The sequence below is a fragment of the Phyllobates terribilis genome, unplaced genomic scaffold, assembly GCF_046119375.1.
Source record: "Phyllobates terribilis strain yellow unplaced genomic scaffold, ASM4611937v1 Scaffold_12__6_contigs__length_324123572, whole genome shotgun sequence".
In the NCBI taxonomy this organism is placed as follows: Eukaryota; Metazoa; Chordata; class Amphibia; order Anura; family Dendrobatidae; genus Phyllobates; species Phyllobates terribilis.
In genome coordinates this window covers 182,768,467-182,790,329 of record NW_027362772.1, presented here as the reverse complement: position 1 = coordinate 182,790,329, position 21,863 = coordinate 182,768,467, and the positions used below count along the sequence as shown (strand labels likewise).

The 21,863-nt window shown below is 41.8% G+C and overlaps 1 protein-coding gene across 8 annotated transcripts in view; it reads left to right on the top strand.

Moving 5' to 3' along the window:
* The window catches only part of CAMTA1 (calmodulin binding transcription activator 1), a 2,249,809-nt gene that overhangs the window by 2,168,816 nt on the left and 59,130 nt on the right, over nt 1–21,863 (top strand). For all 8 annotated transcript variants that reach the window (XM_073656516.1, XM_073656517.1, XM_073656515.1 and 5 more), the window contains 7 exons: nt 4,207–4,403; nt 5,269–5,347; nt 5,601–5,916; nt 8,542–9,041; nt 11,703–11,890; nt 16,504–16,750; nt 16,941–17,012. In XM_073656516.1, the coding sequence (XP_073512617.1) occupies nt 4,207–4,403; nt 5,269–5,347; nt 5,601–5,916; nt 8,542–9,041; nt 11,703–11,890; nt 16,504–16,750; nt 16,941–17,012 (1,599 nt within the window). The remainder of the gene's footprint in view (nt 1–4,206; nt 4,404–5,268; nt 5,348–5,600; nt 5,917–8,541; nt 9,042–11,702; nt 11,891–16,503; nt 16,751–16,940; nt 17,013–21,863) is intronic.

Here is a 21,863-nt window from a genome sequence, read left to right as displayed (position 1 = left end):
AACTACTATAAAACTGCCCCTATGTACAAGAATATAACTACTATAATACTGCCCCTATGTACAAGAATATAACTACTATAATACTGCCTCCTATGTACAAGAATATAACTACTATAATACTGCTCCTATGTACAAGAATATAGCTACTATAATACTGCCTTATGTACAAGAATATAACTACTATAATACTGCCCCTATGTACAAGAATATAACTACTATAATACTGTCTCCTATGTACAAGAATATAACTACTATAATACTGTCCCTATTTACAAGAATATAACTACTATAATACTGCCCCTATGTACAGGAATATAACTACTATAGTACTGATCTCATGTACAAGAATATAACTACTACAATACTGCCTCCTATGTACAAGAATATACCTACTATAATACTGCCTTATGCACAAGAATATAAGTACTATAATACTGCCCCTATGTACAAGAATATAACTACTATAATACTGCTCCTATGTACAAGAATATAACTACTATAGTACTGATCCCATGTACAAGAATATAACTACTATAATACTGCCTCCTATGTGCAAGAATATAGCTGATATAATACTGCCTCCTATGTACAAGAATATAACTACTATAATACTGCCTTATGTACAAGAATATAACTACTAAAATACTGCCCCTATGTACAAGAATATAACTACTATAATAATGCCCCTTTGTACAAGAATATAACTACTATAATGCTGCGCCTATTTACAAGAATATAACTACTATAATACTGCCTCCTATCTACAAGAATATAGCTATTATAATACTGCCCCTATGTACAAGAATATAACTACTATAATACTGCCTTCTATGTAAAAGAATATGACTACTATAATACTGCCCCCATGTACAAGAATATAACTACTATAATACTGCTCCGATGTACAGGAATATAACTACTATAGTACTGATCCCATGTACAAGAATATAACTACTATAGTACTGCCCCCTATGTACAAGAATATAACTACTATAATACTGCCCCTATGTACAAGAATATAACTACTATAATACTGCCCCTATGTACAAGAATATAACTACTATAATACTGCTCCTATGTACAAGAATATAACTACTATAATACTGCTGCTATGTATAAGAATATAACTACTATAATACTGAACCTATGTGCAAGAATATAACTGCTATAATACTGCCCCCATGTACAAGAATATAACTACTATAATACTGCCTCCTATGTACAAGAATATAACTACTATAATACTGCCCCCATGTACAAGAAAATAGCTACTATAATACTGCTCCTATGTACAAGAATATAACTACTATAGTACTGATCCCATGTACAAGAATATAACTACTATAATACTGCCTCCTATGTGCAAGAATATAGCTGCTATAATACTGCCTCCTATGTACAAGAATATAACTACTATAATACTGCCTTATGTACAAGAATATAACTACTAAAATACTGCCCCTATGTACAAGAATATAACTAATAATGCCCCTTTGTACAAGAATATAACTACTATAATGCTGCGCCTATTTACAAGAATATAACTACTATAATACTGCCTCCTATCTACAAGAATATAACTATTATAATACTGCCCCTATGTACAAGAATATAACTACTATAATACTGCCTTCTATGTAAAAGAATATGACTACTATAATACTGCCCCCATGTACAAGAATATAACTACTATAATACTGCTCCGATGTACAGGAATATAACTACTATAATACTGCCCCTATGTACAAGATTATAACTACTATAATACTGCCCCTATGTACAAGAATATAACTACTATAATACTGCCTCCTATGTACAAGAATATAACTACTATAATACTGCCCCTATGTACAAGAATATAACTACTATAATACTGCCTCCTATGTACAAGAATATAACTACTATAATACTGCCCCTTTGTACAAAATATAACTACTATAATACAGCCCATATGTACAAGAACATAACTACTATAATACTGCCTCCTATGCACAAGAATATAACTACTATAGTACTGATCCTATGTACAAGAATATAACTACTATAATTCTGCCTCCTCTGTAAAAGAATATAACTACTATAATTCTGCCTTATATACAGGAATATAACTACTATAATACTGCCCCTATTTACAATAATATAACTACTATAATACTGCCCCTATGTACAAGAATAGAACTACTATAGTACTGCCCCTATTTACAATAATATAACTACTATAATACTGCCTCCTATGTTCAAGAATATAACTACTATAATACTGCCCCCTATGTACAAGAATATAACTACTATAATACTGCTCCTATGTACAAGAATATAACTACTATAATACTGCCCTCTATGTACAAGAATATAACTACTATAATACTGCCTTATATTCAAGAATATAGCTAGTAGAATACTGCTCCCTATGTACAAAATATAGCTACTATAATACTGCCTCCTATGTACAAGTATATAACTACTATAGTACTGCTCCTATGTACAGGAATATAACTACTATAATACTGCTTCCTATGTACAAGAATATAACTACTATAATACTGCCCATATGTACAAGAATATAACTGCTATAATACTGCCTCCTATGTACAAGAATATAACTACTATAATACTGCCTCTTATGTACAAGCATATAACTACTATAATACTGCCTCCTATGTACAAGAATATAACTACTATAATACTGCCCCTATGTACAAGAATATAACTACTATAATACTGCCTCCTATGTACAAGAATATAACTACTATAATACTGCTCCTATGTACAAGAATATAACTACTATAATACTGCCTTATGTACAAGAATATAACTACTATAATACTGCCCCTATGTACAAGAATATAACTACTATAATACTGTCTCCTATGTACAAGAATATAACTACTATAATACTGCCCCTTTTTACAAGAATATAACTACTATAATACTGCCCTTATGTACAAGAATATAACTACTATAATACTGCCTCCTATGTACAAGAATATAACTACTATAATACTGCCTTATGTACAAGAATATAACTACTATAATAAGGCCACTATGTGCAAGAATATAACTACTTTAATGCTGCCCCATGTACAAGAATATAACTACTATAATACTGCCCCCATGTACAAGAATATAACTACTATAATACTGCTCCTATGTACAAGAATATAACTACTATAGTACTGATCCCATGTACAAGAATATAACTACTATAATACTGCCTCCTATGTACAAGAATATAGCTACTATAGTACTGCCTCCTATGTACAAGAATATAACTACTATAATACTGCTCCTATGTACAAGAATATAACTACTATAATACTGCCTCCTATGTACAAGAATATAGCTACTATAGTACTGCCTCCTATGTACAAGAATATAACTACTATAATACTGCTCCTATGTACAAGAATATAACTACTATAATACTGCCTCCTATGTAGAAGAATATAGCTACTATAGTACTGCCTCCTATGTACAAGAATATAACTACTATAATACTGCTGCTATGTATAAGAATATAACTAATATAGTACTGATCCCATGTACAAGAATATAATTACTATAATACTGCCCCTATGTACAAGAATATAATTACTATAATGCTGCTCCTATGTACAAGAATATAATTACTATAATACTGCCCCTATTTACAAGAATATAACTACTATAATACTGCCTCCTATGTACAAGAATATAACTACTATAATACTGCCTTCTATGTAAAAGAATATAACTACTATAATACTGCCTCCTATGTGCAAGAATATAACTACTATAATACTGCCCCCTATGTAGAAGAATATAACTACTATAATACTGCTCCTATGTAGAAGAATATAACTACTATAATACTGCTCCTATATACAAGAATATAACTACTGTAATACTGCTCCTATGTTGAAGAATATAACTACTATAATACTGCCTCCTATGTACAAGAATATAACTACTATAATACTGCTCCTAGGTACAAGAATATAACTACTATAATACTGTCCCCTATATAGAAGAATATAACTACTATAATACTGTCTCCTATGTTCAAGAATATAACTACTATAATACTGCTCCTATAGGTAAGAATAAAACTGATTTAATGCTGGTTATAATAGGATCAGAATATGAAACTGGATTTCTGTGGTCATTTTGTACACAGAATGTGTATTTAATGTACACATAACCATATTTTCTGTGCTTTACTCCCAGTGTGTTGCTGGACCTGGCTCCATAGGAAGTTGTTTTGAGAGTCGGGTGGTGGTTGTGTGTGAAAAGATGATGGGACGGGCTTGTTGGGCAAAATCCAAGCACCTGATTCATTCCAAAACATTTAGAGGAATGACCCTGCTTCACCTCGCTGCAGCACAGGGATATGCCACCCTCATCCAGACCCTTATCAAGTGGAGGTAAGTTATAGGAGCCAAGCCTCCTGTAAAGAGATCTGAAATACACAAATCAAGACAGTTCATATCTATAATGGATGCGTTATTGAGACAGCGAAGAATTATACCCTCATTCAAGTTCAGTTGTACAGGAGACAATTGAGATGAGCAGGAATATGATTATTATCGATGTATAACTTATTCTAACCTTGTAGCATGTTCTGTAGCACTGGTGCTGCCACCTAGAGGGGGAATGTGTAAGTTCTTACTTATTGCACGCTGCAAAACATTTCTATATGGAAATATATGATTCCACTGTTTGTAAATGTACAAAACACTGTAAATAATTTAAAGGGGTGACATTGAACTCACAGATAGCTTCTTAAAGCTTTACGATTTTGATTTTGTGCTTTTTGCGACCTTATCTGAGAGCAGCATATTGTAGAGACAGAGACTCTGATTCCAGCGATGTGCCACTTACTGGGCTGCTAGCTGTACTTTTTATAAAATCAGTTTTATCAGCAGGAGATTATCACTAGAGAACTAGTAAACCTGCTGCCATTTAGTCCTCAATATTCATGAGCTCTTTATAATCTCGTCCCTATCACTGATTGGCAGCTTTCTGCCTATGCACAGTGTACACAGAAAGCTGCCAATCAGTGGTGTGGACGGGGTTATACAGAGCTCAACATTCAGAGAACTGGTAGATCTGGGATTTTATCAAAACTGCAGCAAGTAATCCACTAAGTGACACATCACTGAAATCAGGGTCTCTTCCCCTACATCATCCTGCTCTCAAATGGAGTAGCAAAACCCTGGTGACAGATTCCCTTTAATGGCTATATCTACTTAACTGTGAACTGATGGCATTTTTCATGTTTGTCTACAGGACAAAGCACGCTGATAGCATTGATCTGGAACTAGAGGTCGATCCTTTAAATGTTGATCATTTTTCGTGTACTCCTTTGGTAAGAGCACAATTCCTGACAGTATATAAATCTATATCCCTGTTATGCCCTGCTCATGCTTACCTAACCCCTATCCTGACACTTCTGTAAGGAGTTTTCCCAATTGAAGCCAATGGAATCAAACATGTACTTCATTATACAATTGGGTTGTCAAAAATTTCCAGTCTTTGTAATGCAACAATCGCCACATGCAGTGTGAAGGAGACCTCCCAGAAACATGCCTAATAGCATATTGTCTTCTTTTCTTTCCCAGATGTGGGCCTGTGCACTGGGTCACACCGAAGCTGCAATAGTGCTGTATAAATGGGACCGACGGGCAATCTCCATCCCTGATTCTCTTGGCAGACTTCCTTTGTCCATTGCCCGCTCCAGGGGCCATGTGAAGCTTGCAGAATGTCTAGAACAGTTGCAAAGGGAAGAACAGTCTCAGCTAGGGCAAAATGCCCGGTTACAGTGCTCCCCAGGTGCTGAGGCCAGTGCAGATAACTGGTTAAACCAGTGGCAAAGCGAGGCCATTAACTCACAGGAGACTCAGAAGGGCATCACAGTTATTTCAAATGCCAATGCAGGTAAGAATGAGAAGAAAGGGGTGGAAAAAAATAGAATACAAGAACTTTGATAAGGCTCCCGGGATCCTGAAGATCACACGTAATCATTGGGAAAAGTTATATTTGGACTTTTGGTTCCCATACAGTGGCCTCTATAGGGAAAATGTATCATTGCATGCCATGTAATACAAGGACAGGACAGGTCTTAGAGTGCAAGAAGCACTCTTGAAGTGTATCTGTCATTCCAGGTAACTTTTATGAATAGGGATTAGAAAAACATTCCAGCTTCCATCGTGGATAAAAAGAGTTTTGATTTGAGTAATGGCAATTCCATATAAAAATATTTAGCCATAACTATGGCTAAATATTTTTATGTGGAATTGCCATTACTCAAATAAAAACTCTTTTTATCCACGATGGAAGCTGGAAGGTTTTTCTAATCCTTATTTGCAAGCGGTGCCTTGAGATTCCATGCTCCAGAAACGTCGAGAAGTATAGGTGAACTGGCTTCTTTTTTCAACTTTTACGAATAAGCTGTCATGTGTGCATGAGGAATAGCACCATTTCTGGCCATTATGTGACTAGTATGCAGCATTTATCTCCAGTTTTCCTCTTTACCAGGTCTATATTTAATTTTTCAGTTCTCTCTGCTCTAGTGGGTGGAAGCTAACAGCTATGATGTCTTCAATAAACAGCACACACAGAGATAGATTCTTGCTCTTCTTTCTCTGTAGCACATAGACAGAAGCAGTCGCATGAAAGACATAGCATAGTAATACTGACCTATGTGGCTGTGAATCCAGCACTGAAATGAAATATATTTGATGACAGTGGCAGCACGATCTGACTGTATCTCCCTTGTCTCTGAGTGTGCTGAATACTCTTCACTCCTTCTCACCCCTCTACCCTCATAAAACCTCACTCTGCTGGCAGTTGGTTTTGAGCTGGAGTGGATAATGGGTTTAGGAGGCAAGGGGGGGAGAAGTGTCTCAAAAGTGGAGAAAAAAAGCTGATTTCTCGGAGCAAGAGCCCCAATACCACATATCAATAGGTGTTGAAATTAAGAGGTTCAAATCAGCTCAGAAATAGTAATATAAAGCAGTAGTGAATATCTTTGTATTTGATGAGCTGATTAAACATCCAAATATCTAGGAAAACTTGATAACATCACAGCTGAAATGGCAAATACACTGTATACTTCAAGAGGCCTAATGTTATATAGTTCTATCAGGTCTATCTGAAATTTACTAGATGCCTTCCACGTATAAAGAATCAGCAATGTGTCACATAATTACGGATGACATGACTGAACCGAACAACCAGCAGATTTTCCACCAACATTCAGACATCAAAACATTATCTTAGTGGGAAACAGTAAAATGGAAAATATAAAAATGTTATTTTAGAAAGAAAAATAATAAGTTAGAAATTCTGCTTAATTACCGGATAGTTTGATTCATCTTTTCATTCTGAGTCAATAAAATATTTAACATTTTCTAACAACCTGAAATGAGAATGTGAGTCAAGAAGAAATTGTGTGTCAAGAGGTTTTGTCATTGTAGAATTATAAATTATAGTAAAAAAGTACATAGAGATAAATAAATAAATAGAGGCATAGATATATAGAAAGGTAGGTAGATAGATAGATAGATACATGGATAGATAGATAGATAGATAGATAGATAGATAATTAATAGATAGATAGATACATGGATAGATGGATAGATACATGGATAGATGGATAGATAGATAGATAGATAGATAGATAGATAGATAATAGATAGATAGATACATGGATAGATGGATAGATACATGGATAGATGGATAGATAGATATAGATAGATAGATAGATAGATAGATAGATAGATAGATAGATAGATAGATAGATAGAGATAAATAGATAGATAGCAGATATATTGTAGAAATGGACAGGGGTTGTCCAGCCTTAGACGGCTATTCTGAAGTCACTCTATGTGACTGCAGACTTGTGAATCCTCCATTTGCGCACAGAGCACTCTGTGAGAATTCTCTGGAAGTATTCAAATCGCGTGCTTGCGGCCCACTCCCAGCACCGGAGAATTCTCACAGCGTGCATTGCGCATGTTGTGAGGATTCACAAGTCTGCAGTCACATAGACTGTCTGCAGAACTGCAGCCTAAGGCCGGACAACCTCTTTAAGTTTCACAGCGGGGATAAACACTGTCCCCTTCCATACTGCTTCTATTCATCCACCAGTGTCAGACTGCAGCCAATTACAGGTGCAGTAGCCTAAAGGGGCAAATTGCCCTCCGCCCCCAATGCATTTCCAAAATCTTCCCATTCATGGGCTAGTTATTCTAGGAGGTTTAACCAGTGGTATTATAGTGGAATAATGGAGGTAGTGGTGGGGCATTAGTACAAGGAGGGTGTAGTGAGGGAGTGGAAGTAGTAGTAGCACTGCAAGAACTAGTATGGTTGACCAGTGATGGCAGAGTAGAGGTAGAGGTGGTACAGACATACTAAGGGGTTAGCCAGTGATGATGTGGAAGTATTGTTAGTCCAGTTGTTCAGTTATTCATTGACTCAATGGGGTGGGAGGTAATTAGTAAATACTGACAACTGGGCAGGGTGCTCAGCTTTTTTCAAACTTTGTTCATTTTTTTGCAGAATTGAGAAGACCAAGATCAGAGCCCTCTAATTACTACAGTACTGAAAATCCTAAAGATTATCCAGCTGCTAAAAAACACAAGTTAAACCCTGAATATTTCCAGGTTAGGCACGAGAAAGTTATTGCTACTGCCCTAAGCCTTGAGCAGTCAACTATCAGAAAGCAAAGCTCCAGTTCCAAGCAGCCAATTTCCGAATCTACTCATGGGGAGGAATTGCGCCACTTCACCAGAGAGCTTCCTCAACGCACTCCAGATACCTCCGGATACAGAGCTACTGTTGGACTGAAATGGAACCAGAAAGAGCTCTACTTGGGGCAGGTCACAGGAACATCGAAGGCTACGGGACTTGGCAAAGATATTGTGGGACATAGGCAACGTCAAAGGGAACAGATGAGCGTCTTAATGATGTCAGAGAGGGAAATGGTGGATGCCGATCTACTGTCTTATAGAGAAAACATGCAGAATGATGACTGCTTACAACACATGGATGACCTTCAGGTAAGGGCCAGGTTCATGTCCATGAATGAACTTGTGAATTCCCATCTGACCATGTAGATTCTCTTTTTTCCTGAGCCTAAATATTTCATTCCAAATGTCTTCTCCGACTTGCTACCACTCACTGCTTAGTCCTATGTTCATGAAAAAGGTGGGGAACCCTTGGGGCAGCACTGTTGCCATCAAGGATGGAAATTACCTTTCCAGAGAGCAGATATCTAGAGCACAGTGACCCATAGGCTGTGGATGCAAACAAGAAATAGGAAATCTAGACCACAGAATCTTAGATGGCTTTCACAAACCATATCTTCTTCAGAGAATTGGTTGTGGAGCAGGTGAACAAATATTGGGCTCACATGTAAAAGACACACTCATTGTGATGGCTGCCTCTATCAAGTGCTCCTTTTATCTGTAGAGAATCACAGTAGATATGGACCAATTTTGGAAGCCAATTTTTTAGACTTTGGAGATGAATGAATAGGTAGTCCACACTTTATTCTTAAATCAATTTACTTTATTGATATAATTACCTGTTTATTTAAAAAAAAACAAGTTTTAAGCCTCCTATTTGTAAATTCTAAGTTAATGGAGGGTCACTAATTAGTCACCAATGGCAATTCAGTAGACATCATGTAAAGGACACCCATACACATTATCTCTCACTCCGGATCTTCTCTCCCCCGAGTCAGGGGTCCCATATACATATTAGATTGTAGGCTGATACCTCCAATTTTGGTGGTTTTGGCTGACTTTAGTGCAATGTGTACGGGGTCTTAAAGGTTAATTTCCGTTGCATCGGGGCTACAGGAGAACGTAAAACCTGCTGCCAGATTCCTCTACAGATTGATGTCTGAGAATACCGGCAGCAGGAAATCCTGAGAACAGTTTATCAGTGGTTAACCAAAGTGGCCAACCATTTTAAATTTACAGCATGATAGATGGAGACTCTTATGGATATATTAATTTGTGGTCTCGTCCAGCCACATTGTGCCACCGCTCTGGATGTAGATTCCAGCAGGTGAAGCACACAGTGGTCGTCATATGATCAGCACGCACAGGGAATGCTGTTAAAACTGGCAGCGGCTTCATCGAAGTAGTTGCAGATTGATCACTGGAGTTCATTATCTCCTCCTGAGACAACGGTGATTAATGCCCTCGCTATGCCAGCGTCTTCCATAGCGCCACTTCGGAACTTCACAGTAAATAAATCGTCGCTGTTCATGTCAAGCGGACGTTCAGCTGCTCAGCCTTATCGATGTTTCATTTTTCTTGCTAAATACATCAAATAGGAAAGTTTGCATTGCAACGGTGAGGGCATTAAGGCTGCCACAGCCCCTTCCGGGCAGATCTTTGGTGCCAGGAGCTAATGGGCAATTATGAACATCTCCACATTTATTATAGAAGTTGTATTAAAACCATCCTACGTTTTTTCTACTAATGGAAGTCTTCACCATATTAAAGATGTAGGTTATCCTTCTGTGAACCTAAGCAAACAGCGGAAATAGCAATTTCTTTAGACTCGCCCTCGTTTAAAGTGGGATGTTTTAAAAGGAGCACTTAAAAAATATATACTATATAAATCTTGAATCTACAAAAGCATTGTATCTCCTGAACACTGGTTGTTTCTGTTTTGCTGCAGTGCTGAGTATCGGCTGGTGATAAAATCGGTCTGCGAACTGAGAAACCAGGGCATGGCTTAAGGGTCCGTGCACATAGCTGTATTTTTGGTCCCGAGTGCGATCCAACAAAACATCGGATCACACTCAGATTTGTTATTCTAGGGGGCCATGTAAATGGCTAAAAAAAATGGCTGCATGACCAAGATGGATCCATCATATGCAAGTCATTGATTCCGTAGAAACCATCGGACTTTACTCGGATGTCATCTCAGTGCAAACCAATTTCCACGGACTGACAAAATGGAGGAGATGGAGAAATTTTTGTCACCATCTTCTCCTCATCCACGAGAATCGGATCACATCAGAGTGCGATTTGCATAATCGACCCAATTCTCTAGGATGAGAGAATATACAGTCTTCTGAGCCAGCCCTAAGAGGGATTCATCATTTTCAGGGGTAGAGAGGGTGACTAAAGTCAATTTTCTCTTTTTGTCTTGAGGTATCTGTTGACTTTTTTTTGCTCCAAATTCTTCAAAATGGTTCATGAATTTTGTGCAAAATAAAAAAAAAAAGCTATTTAATTCTCTCTTCAACATTTATCGCAAAAAGTTGCATGTTCTGCAAAATTTGCACCAAATCACCTTCGGTCCATTTGCGCCAATATTTGAGACTTTTTAAAAAGTTGCAATTGATCAATCAGCCGAAAGCATCTGGAAACCGACAAAACCCTACCCACAATGATGAACATTAAAAAAATAAATAAATAAACACATAAAATAGATGGAAAAAAGGCACACATTTAAAGTAGAATAAGGTGCAAATGAAAAACAGGTAAAAAATATCAAAAACAAGAGATAAAAAGGCACGAATGTAATAATGAATTGGGCTCATCATGTTCTGTCATTCGGATCAGTATATTTGCTATATCCTCAGCGCTACCGCAGTGAGACCAAACAATAAGTCACGCATGTCCTGTGTAATGCTCATGTCTACCTGCAGATAATGAAGACTCGGATCTGAAGATTTCCTCTTGTTTTTATTTCAGGTGAATATGATGAATCTGGCAGAACAGATCATTGAGGCTACACCTGACCGGATCAAGCGGGAGAACTTCGTACCCATGGAATCTCCACTGGCAGAGAGGGCAGACACCGCAGCATTTAGCACCACCATGAGCTGGCTGGCCAGTTATCTTGCTGATGTTGATCACTTACCTAGCGCTGCACAGATACGGTACGTCACTGCGGGAACGCTACGTGCCATTTATATGAACACTGGTAGATTGGTGGATAAATGACATGTTCACATTTGCAGACAATTTTTCACTGTCTCAATAAATCTAAAATGAAAAATGAAGCAACTTTTCAATACGTCTTAATTAAAAATCTCCAACCAGCTCCTAGGTAAACCTATAGAACGGACTACAAACAGATAATTTATCATGTAATCCTTACAGTCTATCACTTTCTTCTACTTGCCTCCTAGTTTTGCTAATGAGAATTTAGTAGCGTAGGAAAAAAATTTAGATAATTTGATCAGACTACACAGAATTTGTTTGTTGTCTGTTATCATGGAGACATATAGTCTGCATAGGACATGTAGAAACCAACCGGTAGAACATCTTTAATTATACGTATTACAAAAATAATTTCTTTTTTATTTCACATGCATCTAGAGAATAAAAAAGTTTGTTTGAAAATGTAGAACTTATACCCACTATATCATTATATACCAGAGGATTTCCAGATTATACCAGCATGATGTACAGGAAGATGCATAACTTATACTAGATGTACATATGTAATTAAACTAATTATACACAAGACGATACTCAGGTTAAACCAGCATGGTCCATATCACTATATACAATAATATGGGTAACTTATACCAAGTGTACATATATAAATTTATACCAGAACATACCCAGGTTATATCAGCATATACTGAAAGCTGTTCAGATATACACTGCTCAAAAAAATAAAGGGAACACTCAAATAACACATCCTAGATCTGAATGAATGAAATATTCTCATTGACTACTTTATTCTGTACAAAGTTGAATGTGCTGACAACAAAATCACACAAAAATTATCAATGGAAATCAAATTTATTAACCAATGGAGGCCTGGATTTGGAGTCACCCCCAAAATTAAAGTGGAAAAAACACACTACAGGCTGATCCAACTTTGATGTAATGTCCTTAAAACAAGTCAAAATGAGGCTCAGTATTGTGTGTGGCCTCCACGTGCCTGAATGACCTCCCTACAACGCCTGGGCATGCTCCTGATGAGGTTGCGGATGGTCTCCTGTGGGATCTCCTCCCAGACCTGGACTAAAGCATCCGCCAATTCCTGGACAGTCTGTGGTGCAACGTGACGTTGGTGGATGGAGCGAGACATGATGTCCCAGATGTCGTCAATAGGATTCAGGTCTGGGGAACGGGCGGGCCAGTTCATAGCTTCAATGCCTTCATCTTGCAGGAACTTCTGACACACTCTAGCCACATGAGGTCTGGCATTGTCTTGCATTAGGAGGAACCCAGGGCCAATCACACTAGCATATGGTCTCACAAGGGGTCTGAGGATCTCATCTCTGTACTTAATGGCAGTCAGGATACCTCTGGCAAGCACATGGAGGGCTGTGCGGCCGAATAAAGAAATGCCATCCCACACCATTACTGACCCACTGCCAAACCCACATGCTGAAGGATGTTGCAGGCAGCAGATCGCTCTCCACGGCGTCTCCAGACTCTGTCACGTCTGTCACATGTGCTCAGTTTGAATCTGCTTTCATCTGTGAAGAGCACAGGGTGCCAGTGGCGACTTTGCCAATCCTGGTGTTCTGTGGCAAATGCAAATCATCCTGCGTGGGCACAACCCCCATCTGTGGACGTCGGGCCCTCATACCACCCTCATGGAGTCGGTTTCAAATCGTTTGTGCAGACACATGCCCATTTGTGGCCTGCTGGAGGTCATTTTGCAGGGCTCTGGCAGTGCTCCTCCAGTTCTTCCTTGCACAAAGGTGGAGGTAGCAGTCCTGCTGCTGGGTTGTTGCCCTCCTACGGCCCCCTCCACGTCTCCTGGTGTACTGGCCTGTCTCCTGGTAGTGCCTCCAGCCTCTGGACACTACGCTGACAGACACAACAAACCTTCTTGCCACAGCTCGCATTGATGTGCCATCCTGGATGAGCTGCACTACCTGAGCAACTTCTGTGGGTTGTAGAGTCCGTCTCATGCTACCACGAGTGTGAAAGCACAACCAACATTCAAAAGTGACCAAAACATCAGCCAGAAAGCATTGGTACTGAGATGTGGTCTGTGGTCCCTACCTGCAGAACCAATCCTTTATTGAGTGGGTCTTGATAATTGCCAATAATTTCCATCTATTGCCTATTCCATTTGGACAACAGCATGTGAAATTGATTGTCAATCAGTGTTGCTTCCTAGGTGGACAGTTTGATTTCACAGAAGTTTGATTTACTTGGAGTTATATTCTGTTGTTTAAGTGTTTCCTTTATCTTTTGAGCAGTGTACTATATATACAGAGGATGCCTAGGTTATATCAGCATGCTGCATATCACTATAAACACAAAGCTGTATAGATATACTGTATATACAGAAGATTCCCAGGTTATATCAGCATGATACATATCACTATATACATAAAAATGTACAGATATACCATATCTACAGAAGATACGCAGGTTATATCCAGTACACTTCATATCACTATATATATAAAACTGTACAGATATACTATATATACAGAAGATGGCCAGGTTACAGCAGCATGCTCAATATCACTATATACAGTACAGACCAAAAGTTTGGACACACCTTCTCATTTAAAGATTTTTCTGTATTTTCATGACTTTGAAAATTGTACATTCACACTGAAGGCATCAAAACTATGAATTAACACATGTGGAATTATATAGTTAACAACAAAGTGTGAAACAACTGAAAATATGTCTTATATTCTAGGTTCTTCAAAGTAGCCACCAAGTAGCCACCTTTGCTTTGATGACTGCTTTTCACACTCTTGGCATTCTCTTGATGAGCTTCAAACGGTAGTCACCAGAAATGGTGTTCCCATAATCTTGACGGAGCTCCCAGAGATGCTTTGCACTTGTTGGCTCTTTTGCCTTCAATCTGCGGTCCAGCTCACCCCAAACCTTCTCGATTGGCTTCAGGTCTGGTGACTGTGAAGGCCATGTCATCTGGCGTAGCCCCCCATCACTCTCCTTCTTGGTCAAATAGCCCTTACACAGCCTGGAGGTGTGTTTGGGGTCATTGTCCTGTTGAAAAATAAATGATGGTCCAACTAAACACAAACCGGATGGAATAGCATGCCGCTGCAAGATGCTGTGGTAGACATGCTGGTTCAGTATGCCTTCAATTTTGAATAAATCCCCAACAGTGACACCAGCAAAGCACCCCCACACCATCACACCTCCTCCTCCATGCTTCACGGTGGGAACCAGGCATGTAGAGTCCATCCATTCACCTTTTCTGTGTCGCACAAAGACACAGTGGTTGGAACCAAAGAACTCAAATTTGGACTCATCAGACCAAAGCACAGATTTCCACTGGTCTAATGTCCATTCCTTGTGTTCTTTAGCCCAAACAAGTCTCTTCTGCTTGTTGCCTGTCCTTAGCAGTGGTTTACTAGCAGCTATTTTACCATGAAAGCCTGCTGCACAAAGTTTCCTCTTAACAGTTGTTGTAGAGATGTGTCTGCTGCTAGAACTCTGTGTGGCATTGACCTGGTCTCTAATCTGATCTGCTGTTAACCTGCGATTTCTGAGGCTAGTGACTCGGATAAACTTATCCTCAGAAGCAGAGGTGACTCTTGGTCTTCTTTCCTGGGGCGGTCCTCATGTGAGCCAGTATCTTTGTAGCACTTGATGGTTTTTGCAACTGCACTTAGGGACACTTTGAAAGTTTTCCCAATTTTTCGCACTGACTGACCTTCATTTCTTAAAGTAATGATGGCCACTCGTTTTTCTTTACTTAGCTGCTTTTTTCTTGCCATAATACAAATTCTAACAGTCTATTCAGTAGGACTATCAGCTGTGTATCCACCAGACTTCTGCACAACACAACTGATGGTCCCAAACCCATTTATAAGGCAAGAAATCCCACTTATTAAACCTGACAGGGCACACCTGTGAAGTGAAAACCATTTCCGGTGACTACCTCTTGAAGCTCATCAAGAGAATGCCAAGAGTGTGAAAAGCAGTCATCAAAGCAAAAGGTGGCTACTTTGAAGAACCTAGAATATAAGACATATTTTCAGTTGTTTCACACTTTTTTGTTAACTATATAATTCCACATGTGTTAATTCATAGTTTTGATGCCTTCAGTGTGAATGTACAATTTTCATAAGCATGAAAATGCGGAAAAATCTTTAAATGAGAAGTTGTGTCCAAACTTTTGGTCTGTACTGTACACAAAGGTGTACAGATATATACATACAGAAGATGCCCTGGTTATAGCAGCATGCTCAATATCACTATATAAGAGGAGATATAATTTATATCAGCTGTACATACAGTATATAATTATATACAGAAGATGCCCAGGTTATGTCAGCTGTACATATATAATTTTATACAGAAGATTCCCAGGTTATATCAGCATGGTCCACATCTCTATATGCAAGAAGATCAGCTCTACAGCTCTACATATATCATATATAGAAAAGAAGCCCAGGTTATAGCAGCATGTTCCAGATAACTACAGTCTCAAAGCTGTTCAGATAGATAGAGAAGCTGATGCCCAGGTTATAATATGTATACGAGTCTGTGTTATTGTGGTGTATAACGAGGTCCTGGTCTCCCACAGGTCGCTGTACAGTGAACCTCTGACTCCTTCCTCCAACACCAGCCTAAGTCCTGCGTGTTCCCCCATGAGTGAAACAACCTTTGAAAAGCCCAGCCTGCCCTCTGCTGCTGATTGGTCAGAATTTCTCAGTGCTTCCACCAACGAGAAGGTGGAAAATGAATTTGCTCAGCTGACCCTGTCCGACCATGAACAAAGAGAACTCTACGAGGCGGCCAAACTCGTCCAGACCGTGTTCAGGAAGTACAAGGTGTGTCCAGCTTCTCTTCATACATATATACTTTCTCGGCAGCACGCATTGTTTAAAAAAAAAACGATGTGCTGCTGAGAACAAAACTTAAAAATCACTTCACCCGATGAACACATGTTTTGCTCGTTTGGCACCTAAGTCTCTGCCCTGACGATGCAGCCAGTTACTCTTGTGCTTACTGTCTTCCTAGGGTCGCCCATTGAGGGAACAGCAGGATGTGGCTGCGGCCGTCATACAACGCTGCTATAGAAAGTACAAACAGGTAAGACACTGCTTACCCGTGAAGGAAACAAGAAATACCTGGAAATCAGACATTTTGCTGTTATTGCTTTTCTGTGTATAAAAAATATATGGGATCAACGCAAGGAGCAAAAGCAAGATTTATCCAGAGAAACGCTCAGATAATAACAAGATGGCAGCTACTATGATAAGGTTATGTAATAAATCACTGAAAAGGCAGTCCCCGACTTACGAATATCCAACTAAGGGCTCATTCAGACATCCAAAATCAGACTGCAATGCACGGACTGGCCGGTGCCTCCCGCGAGGCTGTCACGCTAGTGTTGGGAAAGTCGCAGCCAGTCCGTGCATTGAGGTCCAATCTCAAACTGGACGTCGCCTGAAAGAGCTCTTACGTACAACTTGTAGATAAGACGTCGGATGTTAAAAAAAACAAAAAACCTAATATCTCATCAGTAGGGATGGGCAGACCGGTGGAAGTTCGGGTTTTGGTACCTAACCCAAACTTTTGAGAAAGTTCGCTTCGGGTACCAGAACAGTACCCAAACTTCCGCCAGAACTCGAATCCCATTGAAAATAATGGAGACCCAAACTTGTAAGAGAAAAAAAACTTCCTCTCTCTCCTCTCCGCGCCACCACGGACTTACCCCGAACACTGCAACGGACTTCAGGAGAAAGTCTGTGTTTGGCGTTCAGGCCCGTACAGTGACTGTCTGGTAAGAATGCCAAACATTTCTGTTTAGGTTCGCCCATCTCTACTAATCAGCCCACTGCCCGCCATCCACTCTGCTTCTTTCCAGAATCACACATCAAATCCCTAGCCTCTTCCCTATTGCCCAGGACTTCTGTCCACGTCCATTCCCCAGAAGGTACCTTATGCCGCGCAATGACGTCCGGGAAATGAATGCAGCCAGAAGTCCTGGGCTATAGGGAAGACGCCAGGGATGCGCTGTGCTACAAACAAAATAAGAGGACTGGACAGCTTGAAATGGGCAGCGGGGCAGCCAGAGAAGTTTGTGATTAGGTGAGTATTTGTTTTTTTTTCTCCTGGGTTTGTTCCAACTTACATACAAATTCAGGTTATGAACAAACTTATAGTCCCTAATTAGTCTGTAACCCAGAGCCTGTATAATGAAATGCTTTACAAAGTATAATTTACTTTATATTTCAATTCAACATTTTCTAGTTACCTGCCTGCTGTCCATGGACAGAACTATTCGTTTTTTACAAATACAACCTATTCTGCCATAATAATTCCCACAGTTGAGGGTTTGCTACAGCTGTATCTGGTCTAGAATATTATTTGTGAAATAAATCCATGAGTAGCAAAAAACTCTCTCCTGCTAGGATTGTCGATTGCTACTGTAACGGGTCTGGGAGGCGGAACCTCTGAGCAACTATACAAGGGGGCGGTCCTTGTAAGGAAGCGGGTGGCTCCCGGGGAAGACGGGCAGGTAGTCATGGCAAGTGACAGGGACAGTCTCTGGGTAGAAGGGCAGGTAGTCACGGCAAGTGACAGGGACAGTCTCTGGGTAGAAGGGCAGGTAGTCATGGCAAGTGACAGGGACAGTCTCTGAGTAGAAGGATGGGTACTCACGGCAAGTGACAGGGACAGTCTCTGGGTAGAAGGACAGCAGGCAGGTGGCTGGTGAGCGCTCCCAGGTGAGCGGGCGAAAGTCTTTGGACAGGCAGGTGGTCACGGTAAGTGACGGCAGAGCCTCCAGGTAGGCTAGCAGGCAGATAGCAGGTGAGCGCTCCCAGGTGAGCGGGCAAGAGTCTCTGGACGGGCAGGTGGTCACGGCAAGTGACGGCAGAGCCTCCAGGTAGGCTAGCAGACAGGTAGCAGGTAAGCGCTCCCAGGTGAGCAGGCAAGAGTCTCTGGACAGGCAGGTGGTCACGGCAAGTTACAGCAGAGCCTCCAGGTAGGCTAGCAGACAGGTAGCAGGTGAGCGCTCCCAGGTGAGCAGGCAAGAGTCTCTGGACGGGCAGGTGGTCACGGCAAGTGACAGCGGAGCCTCCAGGTAGGCTAGTAGGCAGGTAGCAGATGAGCGCTCCCAGGTGAGCGGGCAGACTGGTCCATAGACAGACTGACAGGTGTCGGAAGGCAGACCGTCAGACCGCACGCTTGCAAGCAGGTAAACGGATATCAGGCAGGTATCTAGCAGGAATCTGGCAGGTGACTGGCAGGTAACTGGTAGCGGGACCTGAGGGCTGAAGCAGAGTGAAGGCTTTGCAACAACATTGCTCGGGCACCTCCATTTTGGAGGAGGTGCCTTATATATGGTGAGGTCCTCCGGCCATTGGCCGGGGACTCCTTAGGACGGCGTGCGCGGCCCCTTTAAGAGAGGGGGAGCGCGCGCGCGCGCGCCCTAAGCACAGTGGCCGGGAAGCAGCGCGCGCTGCCAGCAGAGCGGGAGGAGGACGCCGGGCACGGAGTGGAGAGGTGAGGGGAACAGCGTCCCTGCCTAGCAGGAGGCAGGGACGCCGACGCTACAGTACCCCCCCCCCCTTTAGGCCCCCCCTTTTTTAGGCCAGACAGAAATTTATCAAGGATGAGAGGGGCATGGATGTTCTCCCGGGGCTCCCACGTTCTCTCCTCAGGACCAAACCCCTTCCAATCTACCAGAAAAAAGGTTTTTCCTCTTACGTTTTTGGTGGCCAGAATGTTCTCTACCTCAAACTCGTTTTCAGCGGAAACCGGAGCAGGAGGCGTACCTGTAGACTTGGAAAAAGAGTTAAGTACCACGGGTTTGAGGAGAGATACATGGAAGGAGTTAGGGATCCGCAAGTTGGCCGGGAGTTTCAATTTATAGGCCACTGGGTTGATTTGTTTGATAACTTCTAGTGGGCCGATGAACCGAGGCCCTAACTTGTAGGAAGGAATCTTGAGCCGGACATACTTGGACGAGAGCCAGACTTTATCTCCAGGACGGAATTGTGGAGGATCCAGGCGTTTTTTGTCAGCGTGCTTTTTCATCCGCTCGGACGACTGAAGGAGTGCGGATCGGGTACTCTCCCAAATGGAGGAAAATTTGCTAACGAGAGATTCCGCAGCCGGATTGTCCACCGAGGTGGAGACGGGAAATGGGATCCGAGGATGCTGACCGAAGACTACAAAAAACGGGGATCTGGAGGAAGATTCGCTCTCGTGATTGTTGTAAGAGAATTCGGCCCATGGCAGGAGATCCACCCAGTCTGAATGGTGGGCATTAACGAAGTGCCGGAGGTAACTGGTCAGGATCTGATTGATCCGCTCCACTTGACCATTGGACTGTGGGTTGTATGTGGAGGAGAAGTCCAGGGTGACGTCTAGCAGCTTACATGTGGCTCTCCAGAAGCGTGAGGTGAACTGAACCCCACGATCCGACACGATGTGGAGGGGCAGGCCATGGAGACGGAAGATGTGGCGGATAAAGTCTTTAGCCAGCTTGGGTGCAGACGGGAGGCCTGGCAGGGGAATGAAATGAGCCATTTTGGAAAAAGCGGTCAGCGACCACCCAAATGACCGTACAACCGGCAGAGACAGGGAGATCTGTTATGAAGTCCATAGCTATATGCTGCCAGGGGGCAGCAGGTACTGGAAGAGGAAGGAGGCGACCGGCTGGCAGGTGTCTCGGAACCTTGTTGCGGGTGCAGGACACACAGGCAGAAACAAAGTCTATTACGTCCTTGTGCAGGGTAGGCCACCAGTAGTGTCGGGTGATAAGCTGGAGGGTCTTTTTCTGACCGGCATGGCCAGCAAGCTTAGACGAGTGACCCCAGTGTAGGATCTTCTCCCGATCAGGTACCGTTACGAACGTCTTACCGGGAGGGAGACGATTTAGACTCACGGGGGCCACCTGCATTACTCTGGCGGGATCGATGATGTGTTTAGGTTCCTCCTCAAGATCAGACACCAGGAAGGATCGGGACAAGGCGTCAGCTTTGATGTTTTTGTCAGCCGGGCGAAAATGAAGAACAAAATCAAAGCGAGCAAAAAACAAGGACCACCGGGCTTGGCGTGGGTTAAGTCTCTGGGCACTCTGGAGGTAAGCCAAGTTCTTGTGGTCCGTGTAAATTATTACTGGGTGAAGAGCCCCCTCGAGCAGGTAACGCCACTCCTCCAATGCCAGCTTAATGGCCAATAATTCTCGGTCTCCTATAGAATAGTTGCGCTCGGAAGAGGAGAAGAGTTTGGAGAAGAAGCCGCAAGTTACCATTCTCCCGGAAGACGATTTTTGGGTAAGTACCGCTCCGGCTCCAGAGGAGGAGGCGTCAACTTCCAGGAAGAATTGCTTGTTGCCGTCCGGGCGATGCAGCACCGGAGCGGAAGAGAAAGCCTGTTTTAAGGAAAGAAAGGCTTCCTCAGCTTCGGGCGGCCATTCTCTGGGATTAGTGCCCTTACGGGTGACCGCAGAGATTGGGGCAGTCTGGGAAGAGAAGTGCGGTATGAAGAGGCGGTAATAGTTGGCGAAGCCCAGGAACCGCTGAATAGCCTTCAACCCCTCTGGTCGAGGCCACTTCTCGATGGCAGACAGTTTCTCAGGATCCATTCGTAGGCCGGTCTGAGAAATTATGTAGCCCAAAAACGGAAGCGAGGTCTGCTCAAAGAGGCACTTCTCATATTTAGCGTAGAGGTGGTTCTGCCTGAGCCTGAGCAGAACCTGACGAACATCCCTCCGGTGTGTGGGGAGATCCGGAGAGAAGACCAAGATGTCGTCCAGATACACCACTACGCAGGAGTAGAGAAGGTCCCGGAAGATGTCATTGACCAACTCTTGAAAGATGGCGGGAGTTTTACAGAGACCGAAGGGCATTACCAGGTATTCATAGTGGCCGTCCCGGGTGTTGAATGCCGTCTTCCATTCATCCCCCTGACGGATACGGACCAGGT